Source organism: Corvus kubaryi, unplaced genomic scaffold (assembly GCF_017639235.1).
Source record: "Corvus kubaryi isolate FWS band 111438036 unplaced genomic scaffold, C.kubaryi_AGA036_p1.0 37398, whole genome shotgun sequence".
Lineage (NCBI taxonomy): Eukaryota > Metazoa > Chordata > Aves > Passeriformes > Corvidae > Corvus > Corvus kubaryi.
The window spans coordinates 28,638,362-28,652,550 of NW_024581137.1; the positions used below are offsets into that span (position 1 = coordinate 28,638,362).

The 14,189-nt window shown below is 38.5% G+C and overlaps 1 protein-coding gene across 13 annotated transcripts in view; it reads right to left on the minus strand.

The window, feature by feature from the left end:
* The window catches only part of HDAC9 (histone deacetylase 9), a 463,926-nt gene that overhangs the window by 108,524 nt on the left and 341,213 nt on the right, over positions 1-14,189 (minus strand). For all 13 annotated transcript variants that reach the window (XM_042044237.1, XM_042044228.1, XM_042044236.1 and 10 more), the window contains one exon: positions 6,911-7,018. In XM_042044237.1, coding sequence (XP_041900171.1) covers positions 6,911-7,018 — 108 coding nt within the window. The remainder of the gene's footprint in view (positions 1-6,910; positions 7,019-14,189) is intronic.

The following is a 14,189-nucleotide window of genomic DNA, read 5'->3' on the forward strand; positions in this document are numbered from 1 at the left end:
CAGACAAAAGAGTTTTAAGTACAGAGTGGTCATGGAGATAAGCTATGTACCACACATATAATTAAAGTTATCTGATTATATGAAATAATAACAGTCATTCACCTAAAAATATAACCATAATTGCTGGGATAGAGTATCTATGAGACGGTTTAATATGAACTTTCACAATTTTTTTAACTTTGTAAAAGCAAAGAATACAAAGTACTACCTAAAAAACTGCATTGGTAACTTTGATTGATGGCTTTTATCAATCATTAACAGTAGTAAAATAAGTATTCATTTGTTACTGTTTCTTACACACATGCATTGTTCAAAATGCTGTGGCTCGGTGTGGAAAAAATGCCTCTTTTTGTGGCTGTCACACATCACTTGGAATTTGTTTTCAAGTAAAAGGAGATTTTTATAGGGCAGAGGGTGAAAAGGTAGAAACAAGGGTAGGGCAGAGGCTGCAGGAGAAATACTGTCCAGGAGGTACCTGAGCACAGAGCACATTCCAGGAAAGGAGATTTTTGTAGGCAAACAGAGGAGCTTTGTGGGGTTTTGTGTTGTTCAGGCCACCATGGAAATCTGCTGGCCTGAAGCTTTACCAGAAGGAGGACACTGTGGGACTAGGGAGACATTGTTTTTGCCTATTTTGTCTTTAGAATGGTAATTAATTTTAGGTTTTTGTTGCAAGAAAACATAGCAGTAGAGCTGTGAAATATGGCTGAAAGGTTTTTATTCAGAATACTTTTAAAACCAGAAAACTAAGAGGGAGAAAGAGGAGGTTGATTAAGCTAATTCTGTTTATTCACTAGATTAGTACTACTTACCACACGATGGATCTTCCACAGCCTTGTGTGACAAAGGCCTTGAGAAGAGTAAAAACCAAGCTCATTTGGAAGGAGAGTTTCAAGTTCAATTTAAGTCATCTATGGATTATATAAGGACACCAGAGTAGCAATGACCAAACTCAGGAGGTTTACTTTGGTATTGATTCAACCTGACGTATCAAAAAGAACCATCCCAGGAACGTATCAGATTCTAGTTCAGGGGAACCTCATTTCAATTGCATTCATTCTGTTAAATGACCCTTAACTACCAACAGGGCAACTTTACACGTGTGTGTTTGTGTGTGTGTGCACACACATATGATAAGGTAGAAAAAGAGCTTGTGCTTGATTCAGCTGAAGTGGATATTCAAGACAGTCTCAGACCATGCTTTTAACTTATGTGCCTTTTTTCTTGAGTGTTCTTTTGAAAAATTGCTTCTTAATTCATTCAAACTTTTTTTTTTTTTAAGCAGGGAATAATCATACAAATCCTACCAGCTCTTGATAGTTTTTGTGTAGCTCTCCTCTGTTTCAAGTTTGTCAAATTAAAAATATATGGCACTACATGTTTCTATCACAGAAAAAAGTGCTACCACCACCAAGATTTACATATTTAAAGGATATGCAAAGTAAACTAGACCATAATCCTTATTATAGGTTCCGTACTTAAAATAATTAATCCTAGCTTATAATAGTACCGAAGGAGTCATCTGAGGCTGAAGAAGAATGTTTCAGCAATCTTCCTTTGTATTTTCCATGGCTACATGGTCTGCTCTGGCAGTGAGTTTTCTATGATGATGGAAAGTCATCTCCCATTGGGAGAATTACTCCCATCTCCCCTTTGGAAACTCCTTCCAAAAAGAGGTTCTTACTAGGTATACTCTTTTTTAATGATATTTTTCACCTGTGTGATTTTTATTCCTGCCAGCCAATTTATAGATATTGAGGGACAGGCAGAGAAATGTATAAATTGTTATCAGAAAATAAATTAAGACACATTTAATGTTCACAAAACAACGCACAATGAAACAACTATTACAAGAATAAATAACATTTTGGAAGACATTATTCAGGGAAGTACCATTATTGCAAAATTATCACACTAAATTAACTGAATTCCAGCTTTTTAAATGTAGTATTAACCATTTCATAAACACCTAACATATGGCAACAAAACAGGTGGCAGGATAAATATGAATAATTTGGTTAACAAAATGAAAATAACAGCAGTCTAAGCTTTTTCAGGAAAAATAAAAAAAATCAATTTGGCAAGCTAAGTCCTGAAGATAAGATTCTTTGCAAGTTCTAATAGTTAGAAATGAAATCTGAAACTCAAAAAAACACAGATGCAGAAATTTTCCTTATTTTCCTCCGAGACATGTCTAATGTGGGGTTTGTACAACCTCTCTACTTGCCCAGTTGGGCAGCAGGAGGGACATGCCTGCTGTGTAGGACACATGCAGAGGCAAGGGAAGAGTCTCCTGGTGCCTAGCTGCCTGTGAGTGAAGCAGCACAACAGCAGGGAGGAAGGTGAACTGAGCTGAGCATCACAGTCAATATAAGAGAAGCAGCTGGGCCGGGCAATAAATGAGAAGGGAGGGGAGGACAGCATCTCCCAGTGCCACATCCTTTGGCAATGAAAGAGAGGAATGAGAGCCTTAGGAGACACTTCCAGGAAAGAAATGCTCTCTCTCTGCATGTTTGTGGGCCCTCTTTCTGAAGGCAAGGTCATTGAGTAGAGGCTAGAGACAATGATTTCCAAGTTCATGAGCCATACTGCATGCAAGAAATCATATGCTGGGCACTACCTTTATTTCTTCCCCAAGCACTAAGGAATATATCATAAGACTTCTCTTATCTGATAAAATTATTTATTGGATATAGCTAATGACTGTGGTGGAATTCTATTCACCCAGATCCACATACTCCTCTCTTCTAAAAATCTGTAGTCAGGCAGCAGAGTATGAGAAGCTTTCCACATAAATCTGTCGGGGAAATGATAAATGACCAAACATAGATACATAAAAACAGACAGACAAGAGAGGTGTGGCTCTGATTCCACATAACATAAATACCTCATTGTGCATCAGCAGCTTTCCTAATTCTAAACAGCTCAAAAAAAGGTAACCTTCATGTAATAATTAGGCTCACCTCCTATTGTAATATTACCAAGATGACATTCCTCAGACATGTAAATAAATTAAGGAAAAAAGAAAAAGCATAGCCTTTGACTCAGTATAACATCACATGCAATTCTTTATTCTCTATTAAATATTACCTCAGAAGTGTATCAAATGGATATTAATGACTGCTCATTATATTATTAAGCAGCCCCACAGAATGCTTAATTTTAACAGTTGTACATAATTAAATAAAAAACATCCAGATTAAGACATCCCAGAGAAGGGACAATTTGTCCCAATTTAAAAAAAAAAAAAAAAACAACCAAACCAAACCAAACCAACAAAAAAAAAAACCCACCAAAGAAAACTCACCAAAAAAACCCACCAAAACCCCAAACCAAAACTCCGCCCAAAAAAACCCACCACTGTTAATTACTATTGCAGCCATTGTTTTACCTCTCTAGTACTTTCATACTCATCCTTTTCCCAGTGATCAAGGAGATCAAAGAAATCTGATGTCTCACAAGGGGTTTGAACTACAGCAAAGAGAATTCCTCTTAATTCCTGGTCAGTTTTTGAACACTGTCCAAATCAGATGAACAAGATGTTGCTGTTCTCAATGAGACTTGTGTGCAATGGGACTGATAGTCTCAGGAAATTCAGAATAAAGAATTTTTTGCCTTGTATATGAGTTTGACTCATGCCCAACTCTGTAATGAATCTCCCAATTGTTTTGCAGACTTTTCATGGTTTATTTTGCAGTCTCTTTTCTTAGCAACATGTACCTATAGCTCCAAACTACTACTATCACTTTGTGCAATAGCAAATGATATCAGTTAAGACCATGGAATAAGCATAGAAATTGAAATGTCCTGTCCTTCCTGAAATTAACTTTATTTGTCAAATCCCAGTCAATATAAGGTACTTGATGTTTGTTTCCACATTCTAGCTAGGCACAGTTGTAAGAAAATTGGGTTTTAAATTGAATTCATGTCTAAAAAATAAAATATTATATTCAACTTATCTTAGGAAAACCATGTTACTCTTTTTTGAATATACATATTCATTCATCAAGATATAAGAAATTTTTGGGCTGCCTGTACCTAACTACACCTATAAATTTGATAATCCTCATGTCAGAAAAGCACTTGTTAAATTAATTACTTCAGCTTCTCATTTCTGAGGTTTTTTGTCTCATGATTTTGTCTACACTAGACAGTTCTACTCTGAGATTATCCTAATGTCACCATGGCTGTTTCAAAAAAAGGCATCTGTGATGCTGCAGTGCAGTGGGTAGATCTTCCACTGCCTTCTCTGCTTCAATCTGGAGCACTGCTCTGTGGTTACTCATTTCTGTGTATTGTGGGTCTGCCACCGTGAACTTCAGGACACACAACTCTTCTCAGAGAACTGTGGGATTTCAGACAAGTCAGTATGCCCTGTCTCATCATTTATCTTTTTTTCTTAAGATGACACCAAACTGACAGTACACCGTCTGATAGCAATCCACTGTAGTAAACATCCAGGGAACTCTACGGTGTGCTTCTCCACTGCTCTCATCTAGCTGTTAACATGTTGCAGAGCTGTTAAAGCTTGCATGCAATTCTTGGAATCCTCCAAAAATTCTGAGGCTGTAGCAGATCATTCCAGATCCCCATCAGAGCTTAATCCTCCCACTCAGTGCTCACAGTCAGAACAGGCCCTAAATGGTTCCTTCGCATGCATGTTTGCTCAATGAATGCATGTGAAAGTGGTCAACTTCATCTTCTTCCCCTTAGATTTTCACAAGTACATTACAAATCTGGTATTTTCCCTAACAGAAACAGCTCATCAACTTACTTTGCTACAGATAAAATGGCAGCAAGATGAAAAAGGAACATGTAAAGGCATAAAGGTAGACTGGAACATACAGATCTATGGGTGTAAAATCTTACGGAGATTGTAGAGAGCTCCAGAAAACACTGCAAAAATCCCCCTAATGTAATTTACGATATGAGAGTATTGAGAGCAACTTGCTAGGAAACCCTGGGTTTGAATGGATGCAGTGACAAAGCAAACATAGGAAGACTGACGAAACAGCTAATGTCAGGATTGTTGCATTTACAGAAATTCTGCTAACATGCTTTTCTACTGACAGTCAGGCATTAATAACCCTTCCATAACATTAGATTAAAAATACCACATGCAGATTGATAGTTCATACAGATGCGATAGTGTCATGTAAATCGCTGGGCTTTATGTTGGAAGTCTAGGAGCAGGTTAGATAAAAACCTATCAGGAATGGTAGGAATATTCACAGTTCTCTTTCACAGCAAATCCTTTCCATTTCTGTTTTTCTGATGATTTGTTCTAAACTAGCTACTGGGTGTATCTACTGAACGACTGCCTTTCCAATGTCTCAACTGCAAGTGGCGTGAGACTGGTTCAATTCTCTGCATTGTAGAAAAAGATTCTATTTAGGATCAACAATAATGTTACAGTAAACTACAAAATAGTTCTAAATATAAAGTATGTAGTACTGAATATAAAACATCTGTTTACAGACTGCTGCAACACCAGTAGCAAGAGAAATCTCGCAATAGCTGCTGATTCTTTTTAGCTGTCTATCACAGACATAAATAAGCAAGAGCATTCACACTCTGAGAGTCACATCACAAATGTACAGAGGCAAGTGGTAAAGATTCTGTAGTGGCCCCTGCTCATGTCAAGTACACACAAGACACACTTCATTATTATTATCAAAACTTGCTTTTAAATTGCCTTAGAGACTGGTGTCTGTCCTACAGTTGCCAAAGATAAAAACTAGGTAAAAAATCCTTCTTCACTTTCATTAGTTTTGTGTATGGAACAACGCACAGTGAGTTACATATTCTACTGTGCCCAGAAGATCTTAAAGGGGATGAAGAACTCATCAGAAAGGATACATTAACAGGATCCCATACAATGCACCCCGTCCTTGATCTGAGATTTCAAAATTTGTACACTTTGTGTGGTACCTGGTTTATCATTTCAGTGTTTGAACATAAAAGTTTAGTAACTGCATTTGATTATGTCAGAACTATAGTACTGCATTTCACCTGATTATGATGTCATTGGTACAACAGATATGTTCTATATCTATCTACATATATACATAAATGTATGTCCCCATTCCCAAACAAGTAGATAACATATTTTGATTGAAATAAGAGCGAGAGACAGGAAGAAAATTCTCCAAACAGAATTTAGAGTTTTAAAAATCATCATTCAATGCTAATTTTAAAATATTTATTTCCATCTTGATTCTGGAAATAGGAGTGAATCCATTAGTATGTGGACTGGAAAGTGAATAAACAGTTTCATTAAGGAGACATGTTAGCTCCAACAATGTTTATTGGGGCAAACCTGCACTCCGGCTGCATATGGTGTACCTTTAAATAGGGCCGTTAAAATACCAAATAAAATGTCAAAGTCTGTCAGGTCTGGAGCTTTTATAAATTGTTTAGACTGGCGGTAATTTGGGTTCTGTACATCATGCCTTGCGGATCCCGCGGCACGGAGATAGGAGCGGGAAGGGGCCCGGCAGGAGCGGGGCCACACGGGCTGGGAGCCGGGCACCGCCTGCCCATCGCCCTCCTCGCCAGCCGCGCCCTCTTAACCCGGCGGCTGCCGCCCCTCTCGCTGGGTGGTATCCCGAGGTTACGCACGTGACTAAACAGCCACATTAAAAAAAAAATATTTAAAACTTTACTTCAAAGGCAGTGCCGCAGCCGCTGGGCAGAGGTGTGCACTAACTTCACCTCGGGCTGCAGCACCTCCGCGCTGGCACTGCCCACGGCCGCTATGGCTCATGCAATGCCACGCCTTCGCGGCCGCGCTGCCGGCTCTCGTCCCGCCGCCCTCCCCGGAGCCGAGCGCTGGAACAACGCCGCCCTTCAGCCCCCCGTGCTCCCGGCCCGCGCGGCGCTCCCACCCACGGCGCGGCCCGGACCTCACCTTCAGCTCCCGGGAGGCCACGCGGGCCGCCAGCTCGATGACACAGCCCACCGCCATGCGTGCCGCCCCGGCCGAGTGCAGCTCGTTCCAAACGGTGTCACTGTCCACCTGAGCAAACAGCCGGCCCCGGGAGGAAGGCAGGGGAGAAGGGAGAGGGAGAGGGAGAGGGAGAGCATGAGAGAAAACAAACCCGTGAGGGAGGGCTGGCAGCGTGACAGCCCGTGTACAATAACATCAGTCTTCCGTGCTGGCCAGCTGAAAGGCCTTCTGGACATGGCTTTGCTTATGCTTTTTCTCTGCACGGGCTTCTCCAATGGAAACACATTCCTGTCATGCCTCACTGCCATTCCCTGTTTAGATTTCTCATTACAAACACTGTTACATCGGCCGGGCCGGGCCTGCTCGCCAGACGCTCCTCAGGCCAGCTGGCGAGGTGACGGGGACCTGCCAGGGCCGGGACCATCGGGAATGTCCATCGGGAATGTCCATCGGGAATGTCCATCGGGAACAGCCACCGCTGCCCCAGCAGCGTCATGGGCAGCCCGTGCCACCAAAGCTCATCAGTGGCACATCAGTGGCCCCTTTCGTAGGAACAAAAGAGTAGTAACCACTCGTTTTTTCTTCCCAGGCAGTTGTTTATAAGTAACAAATTGGAACAATTAATTGTTACGAGTAATTTCGGCAGTCACTCTTGCCATAGACAGAAAATGGAATTACATAAAGCAAGACCCTTGCTGTATCTCCAGTTTTGATGAGGTAATAAGTTTGGCTGGAAGGCTTTACTTTGTAACAGATGAATGAGTGTTTTTAAAGCAGATAAAGTTATCTTTTGCACCTTCTAAATGATCAAGTGTGACATGTAAAACATTATATATATATGTAAAGGTGGCTAAGCAGCACTGCTTTACAGCGTCAGTCAGTATGCTAAAATTTTACTTTTGAAATCTATTTTTAATACCTCCTTATTTGCAGAAACATACCAAAACATAGAGGTGAAATGCTGTATATCCCTATATATATATTTCCTATTATGTGAAGCAGACATGATGGTGTTAAATAGTCTGAAAAAGTTATCCAGAGAGACAGCCAGACTTCCTTGATGCTCCATGGGAAGTGCATTTAATTGTATCATACCGTACAAATTTATCATGAAAAGAAAAACGTTTAGAAATAGACAAAATACTGTGGCAGATGCTATTTGGATGACTTCCAAGCACACTGAGACATGTTTTCAGTTTGAACGAGAAGCTTCTGTTCCTAATTCCTTGGAAAAAAAAAAAAAAAGGAAAGAAATCAAGTAATTGAAAATGGATGCAACTGCTACTCGACTCTGGAAGTTCTGAGGAATTTCTCTGATTACTCATTTGAAACAGAAAAAAGGCTTGATCTAAGCTTGATCTTCTCTACACCTGTCAAATGTCCTCGCCATTACTGTTACAATAATATTATATTTCAAGCTACTAAAATGATCTTATTTTTCAGTGTCCTGGACCTGATTTTTCTATCATTTTGATCAGTTTTGCGTGCATGCAGCAGAACTAATGAAAATAGTTTGTATTTGCAGTAGATCTGAATAAGAAAACTGATTTTGCTTGCAAAGTTTAGAATAACAGTAATGACAGCACACTGTGTTTTCATCTGAGAAACTCAAAATGTTGTACAAACACAATTATCAGCCTGATATGGGATGATTTATTATATTTGTTTTGTAGATTGATAGCTTGTGATTTAAAGAAATTAAGTAGGTTTCCAAAAGATGCACACTAATCAATAGTTACCAAGAAACAAGAAAGAAACCAAGTAGTAAAAATATAGTGACATATATAACATTAGGCAGACCTTCAAGTTATCTCTCTATTGCTTTAAAGGAACTGTGAAAAAAATTTCATTTCTACAGGTAATCAGGAGATAAATAAGTAGAGGTCATTGGTTAAGTCAATTTAATCAAACCATAATAAAGTTTGAAAAATATTGTGCAGTATTTTAAATAAAGAAGTATCAGCAAGAGGGCTGGGAGGGAGTACTTTCTTACCATTTTTATGGCTAGCAAATTAAGGTTAACGTGAAGGAGTGGCTGATGAAAATGATTCAATGGCAGCTGCTTCATACACCAGGGCATGAGCAGGAGCAACCTGCATCCTCAAAGGGACTATGATTCATTTCCAGGAAGGCTGATTAAGTTAAAATTGTAACCACAGCTTGAGAGTACCCACCCTTAAGACAGTTGTCTGCTCTGACACATGAGACTGCAGTCTCTCCATCTGCTGAACGCTGAGCATTGGCCAGGGTACAGCATTTATCATTTTCTGCTTTCAGCTGAGTGTGAGGAGACTGAACTGGGACAATAAGACCAAGTATCTTCCACTGAAAAATTTCCCTTAGACCACTTGAATGACTGCAACCTTAATTTACCTGGACTGGTAGAAGAAATGGGCAATCAGGAAACAGAACAGTGTTTCCTGAGAAATTTTCAAAAATTACCACCTGAATGAACGCAGGAAATTCAGGATATTTTAGCTAATCTCTTGGGCATGGTACATGTAATGAGTGGTAAATTCTTAAAACTAGGGGTAGCTAACTGAAGCTGCATACTTTAATGCATAGTTACTATAATACAAGAAATGTAACATACATATATGAATAATTAACCTGAAATGGCACAGTATTACAAACTTAGGTATCAAATACTATTTCATATTTTTGCAAAATTAAGACTGAATTTATGAGGAACATCTCATGAAGAACAACCTGGAAGAACCTGCATCACACAGCCAACCCTTTAGCTGTAACAACTAGAAAATGCCATCTCACTCCATTTTATATCTCTATTAATTCTATGTATTTCCTTCAATGTTTCAGGTGTTTAAACAGAGATTTTCTTTTAGTGTTACTTAATGTTTACTTTGTAAATTGCTGTTGAAATACAGTAGTATAAATGGCAAACCCATTAAAATTACAGCTACTAGTTGGCCCAGTTGTCAGGCTGTATATGAAATGCAGCTCTAAAATCCTACTGATATGCTTTTCTTTATTCCTGTGAGATGAAATGGTTGGATTTTATACAAGTAAAGGGAATAGGATTAGACACTGTGGTTTCTGGTTCTATTGCATGTATATATCACATATATGTGACAGCCTATCTATATGCTGACTATGCATGAATTTGTGACAAATGTGATGCTTTCTGAATCACAGACTATGACGAAGTCAGATGGAATTTTATAAGAGGTTATTTTTGTTCAAGTGCTTTGAAGCAGCCAAAGAATTCAGTGCAAAACCTATCTGGATTAGGATTGTTTTTCAGAAAATGTTAAACAAAATTTACAGAAAATGCAGCATTTGTAGCTGAATTCTAACACAGAATCTTAGCTTTTTTTCTGTTTAATTTTGTATATTACTTCTGTTTAGGAGTCCTTCAAAAATTGTCAAGATAGAAGAATGTTCTGAATTTAAACAAATGAAAAAAAAATTTTTTAAAGCATCAAAATGTCAGTGTTGAACTATGAGAATACTACATATTTTATTATCAAAAATCCTATCACTGCTACAGCTCTTCAAAGAAGAAATGTGCATGATAGAGCCAAGAGCCAGAGAGCACGAGCCCTATCCGAACACTGACTTTCTAACACACATATGGATTTACTTCACTCCCAGTTTCCTGAATGAGCAGTGTAGGTTGCAGACTTTTTCAAGCACATCTAGTATAGCTCAATCATTGGCATGTGTAGCAAAGCTAATACTCTGCAAAGCTACAGATGATAGAAATTAAGCTACCTGTCCCTGAAGTGGATGTGGAGGCATTAAAGAGGAAGGGAATGACTTAAGTGAAAAGAAATGTGGGTAACTTCTCCCGACTGAATGCAACTTGTATTTCAAGCCCTGTGTCCAGAAATTTTCTGCTTTGCACTACAAAAAAACTTGATATGAATGCTTCCTGTAAGAAGTATCTGTGTGATAATGCCACTTCCACAAGGAAGACTTTAAGCATACTCAGAACAAGCTAAGAAAGAAGAAGCCTTACAGCAGAGACACTTCAACAGACAGAAAGCTTTTACTGTAACCCCTTTTGGGCTGGAAATTTTCATTTTAAGGAAGACTGACTATAATGTTTGAAAGTTACCAACTCCTTATGCTGTGCTCAGGTTGTGGAATGTGTGAAAGCAGTGAGGAAGGATATGGCACTACACCTGAGGGAGAGATTGCTTACTTAAAGATCTTTCTGAAATCACTGCAGTTGACAAAACTGGAAATGTTCCTTCTCCTGCTATTTGAATTTATCTCGAACCTACCTCAGAGGGGCAAAAAAAGGAGTGTGAATAATAACGCTAAAGCATTTCTAAAATAATAACTGAGGTTTTTTTACCTGTCCCTTTCCCTGCTACTAAACCTCTTCATTCCTCATCTTTTATTTCAGTCCTCTTGTCTCCAGAAACCTCCTGGGATCTACCAAGTGGTCATTGTATCACAGTTCTACTGACCAGAGATGCTGCTCACAGTCTGACAAACCTTTCAGTTTTTTACACCCTGCATGATGTATTCATCTGTGTGAGTTATTTCTCTTTCTTAAATTATTGTAATACGTACCCACTGATAACTATATGACAATATAAAATAGAGCCCAAGCTGCTGCTTTGGGATGAATTCAAAGCATCCTAGAACTTTCTCTGCCCACCCCTCCTCCCACCCACAAACACACAACTTGTGATTTAATGTAAATCCATTTTATGCAGTGGAATTCTGATTTTCCTCCTAGGAGGAATTAAAAATACACTGAATTGCTCATCCTGCTCTGGATACTCTGCACAATTACTGCCATCATTAAAATCAAAACCAGTCCTCTTGGAATTATCACACGTCCGCACAAGAGATACTCTACTTTCAGGTCAAAAAAATACAATCTGTCATCTACTTGTTCGTGGAAACTTTGACCTGTGATGCGCCTTTGATGGCAGTCCTTGTATTCTATGTGTCCAATATCCTGGACAACAAGCAGTTCTTTACAGTAGTTTGAAGGGCTTCTTTGCCCTTTCTTTAAAGGCATCTTCTTGGATGGAAGTTAATTAAGTATGCATTTCAGATGGATACATTTCAACACAAATCTAGAAAAACAACTATGTTTAAAAGATTCTATCCTTTGACATAAGTGGTTATAATACTGAGAAGTAAATAAAATCTGGTCAGCTAACAACAGTGTAGCTATATGCAGTAAACAAACTGATTAAGAATATCTGACAAATAATACTGGAGAGTACTGACATCCTCAGTGATACTGAAATTTAATAAAACTTATGTGTTGCAGAGAAAATTCTTGTGTTTTAGCTTTAAAAGCATTCAGAGTCACACACTCTTTCACTTATGCCAGAGCAAACATGTTTCTATCACTGGGTTTTTTTAATTTCCTGGCTTGAAAATAGAAATTAAATATTTTTCTGAAGTGTTCCAGCTTCTAAAAATTGTGTGGCATTTCAGTATCACTTCCAGCAAGGAGTCTGTCATTCTTAGACACTGTTGGTGCCAGCTAATGCTACCGCGTAAGTTTGGAGTATTTTGCTTCTGACCATGAGCAGTGCGGCTTCCCAGGTGTCACGCTCATAGCTCTCACCTCCCACTCTTACAGATGTCCTGGTGATCATTCATCACCTCTGTGATTTCCACTAGGAAGCAAAAGGTCCTCAACGTGCTTCTCAGCTGCTGTTTCATCTCACCATGACTAAAGAAGCGAAGGTGTACTCATCATCTCCAAGGAACAACTTCTAATGAATGGCCTGTCAGCCATGTCACTCGTTAAGGAACAAAGGAGAAAAGGTTTGCATGGCTGACGCCTTTTCCATAAATCCCAGATACAGGAAGTGTGTAAAAGTGTACTGCTTTAGGAAAAATATGTACAGTGAGCTTCCTTTATTTTTACTGCTGTTGCAGCTGTATCAAAGATTTTTTCTGTCAAAGGCATTTCCAGCTGTTTTGATCTAAAATGCCTACCATAAGGAGTACCCAGAATATCAGCTTTTCATATTTTCTTGCCTACCAGTGTGGTTTACAAATAAATTGTGAAGGGCATGTGATCTTTAGGCTCCAGCAGGCTGAATAATTCAAAGGATCATCACAAATCATTGCTTAAACAAAAACCACGGTATTCCCTTAGTCTTGCATTGACTTCTGTGTTTGAATAATTCCAGTAGGAGAACTTACCAGTAGTAATATTTATGGAAAAGGATTTCTAAAAATAGTTTTAAAGGCTATTAATTCTGACTCCAAAAACCTCTTTCCAGGCTTTCTTCAAGGACAAGGAATGTGGGCAATACACAAACCAATTGTATGTAGAATACTTAATGTCTTTCAAGTTTTGCCTGCCAATAGTGAAGTAACATGAAAAGCCAATCAAAGCCAATTTTCAGAAAATATTCAGTAAAAAAATTAATTATTAATTAATTTTTGAATGCCTAGCAGAGTTACTGATGTTGGTAGTCATCCCCTGATTTAAATGCAGCGCCCTCTCTGTAAAAACAAAATTCATCTTAAAGTTTGTAAAAAACCTAGTAAATATGTGAGGTCTGTATTGAAAAATAAATAGCTTTGTATTCAAAATGAGAAGCATAAAAAATCAGTCTAAGTCAAGCTGAATCCTGAATAGAATAGTATCTCAAAAAGAAATAGTTTTACTTGGTTTCTCTTAAACTAACTTTTATGACAGACATCCAGAATCTCAAGGTCTGATAAAGCATACATTAGACACTGTAAAGGATCTCAAAACCTTAGTGAAACAGTGATGTGTGGATCACTGGTAGGGGGAATGGAGGGAGGATAGCATGGATTAGATGTGGATTAGTACTTGTTTTTAGAAAAAACTCATAAATAAAACACTTAGGCCCAGATTCAAGTCTCAGATATGTGGCGTATATCACCAGATGCTTGTAAAAAATGTTACTGCACTTTCAGACCTAGCCCTAAGTACTCTATTAATTTAACTTGACATTTGTTTTAGTAGTTAATGTGTTAGTGTGTGAAAATGCTTGTGCAACTGCCTTCTTATGTTTGATCTTCCAGCTTCCAGGAGTTTGTAGACAAGGAGATACAACAATGTATAATTGGTTGTAATGCATACAGAAATGCATTTACAGAATGCAGTTACAGAAAATGCAACTTTGTGCAAAATTCAAGCCTTATTTTTAAAAAGTTTCATCATTTACTGCTGAAGACATTAAAACATAGTATTTCAGCTTTCTGCCTGGATGTAGGTTATGTTAGAGGCCACTGTGGGGCTACACTAGAACCTGGTGTT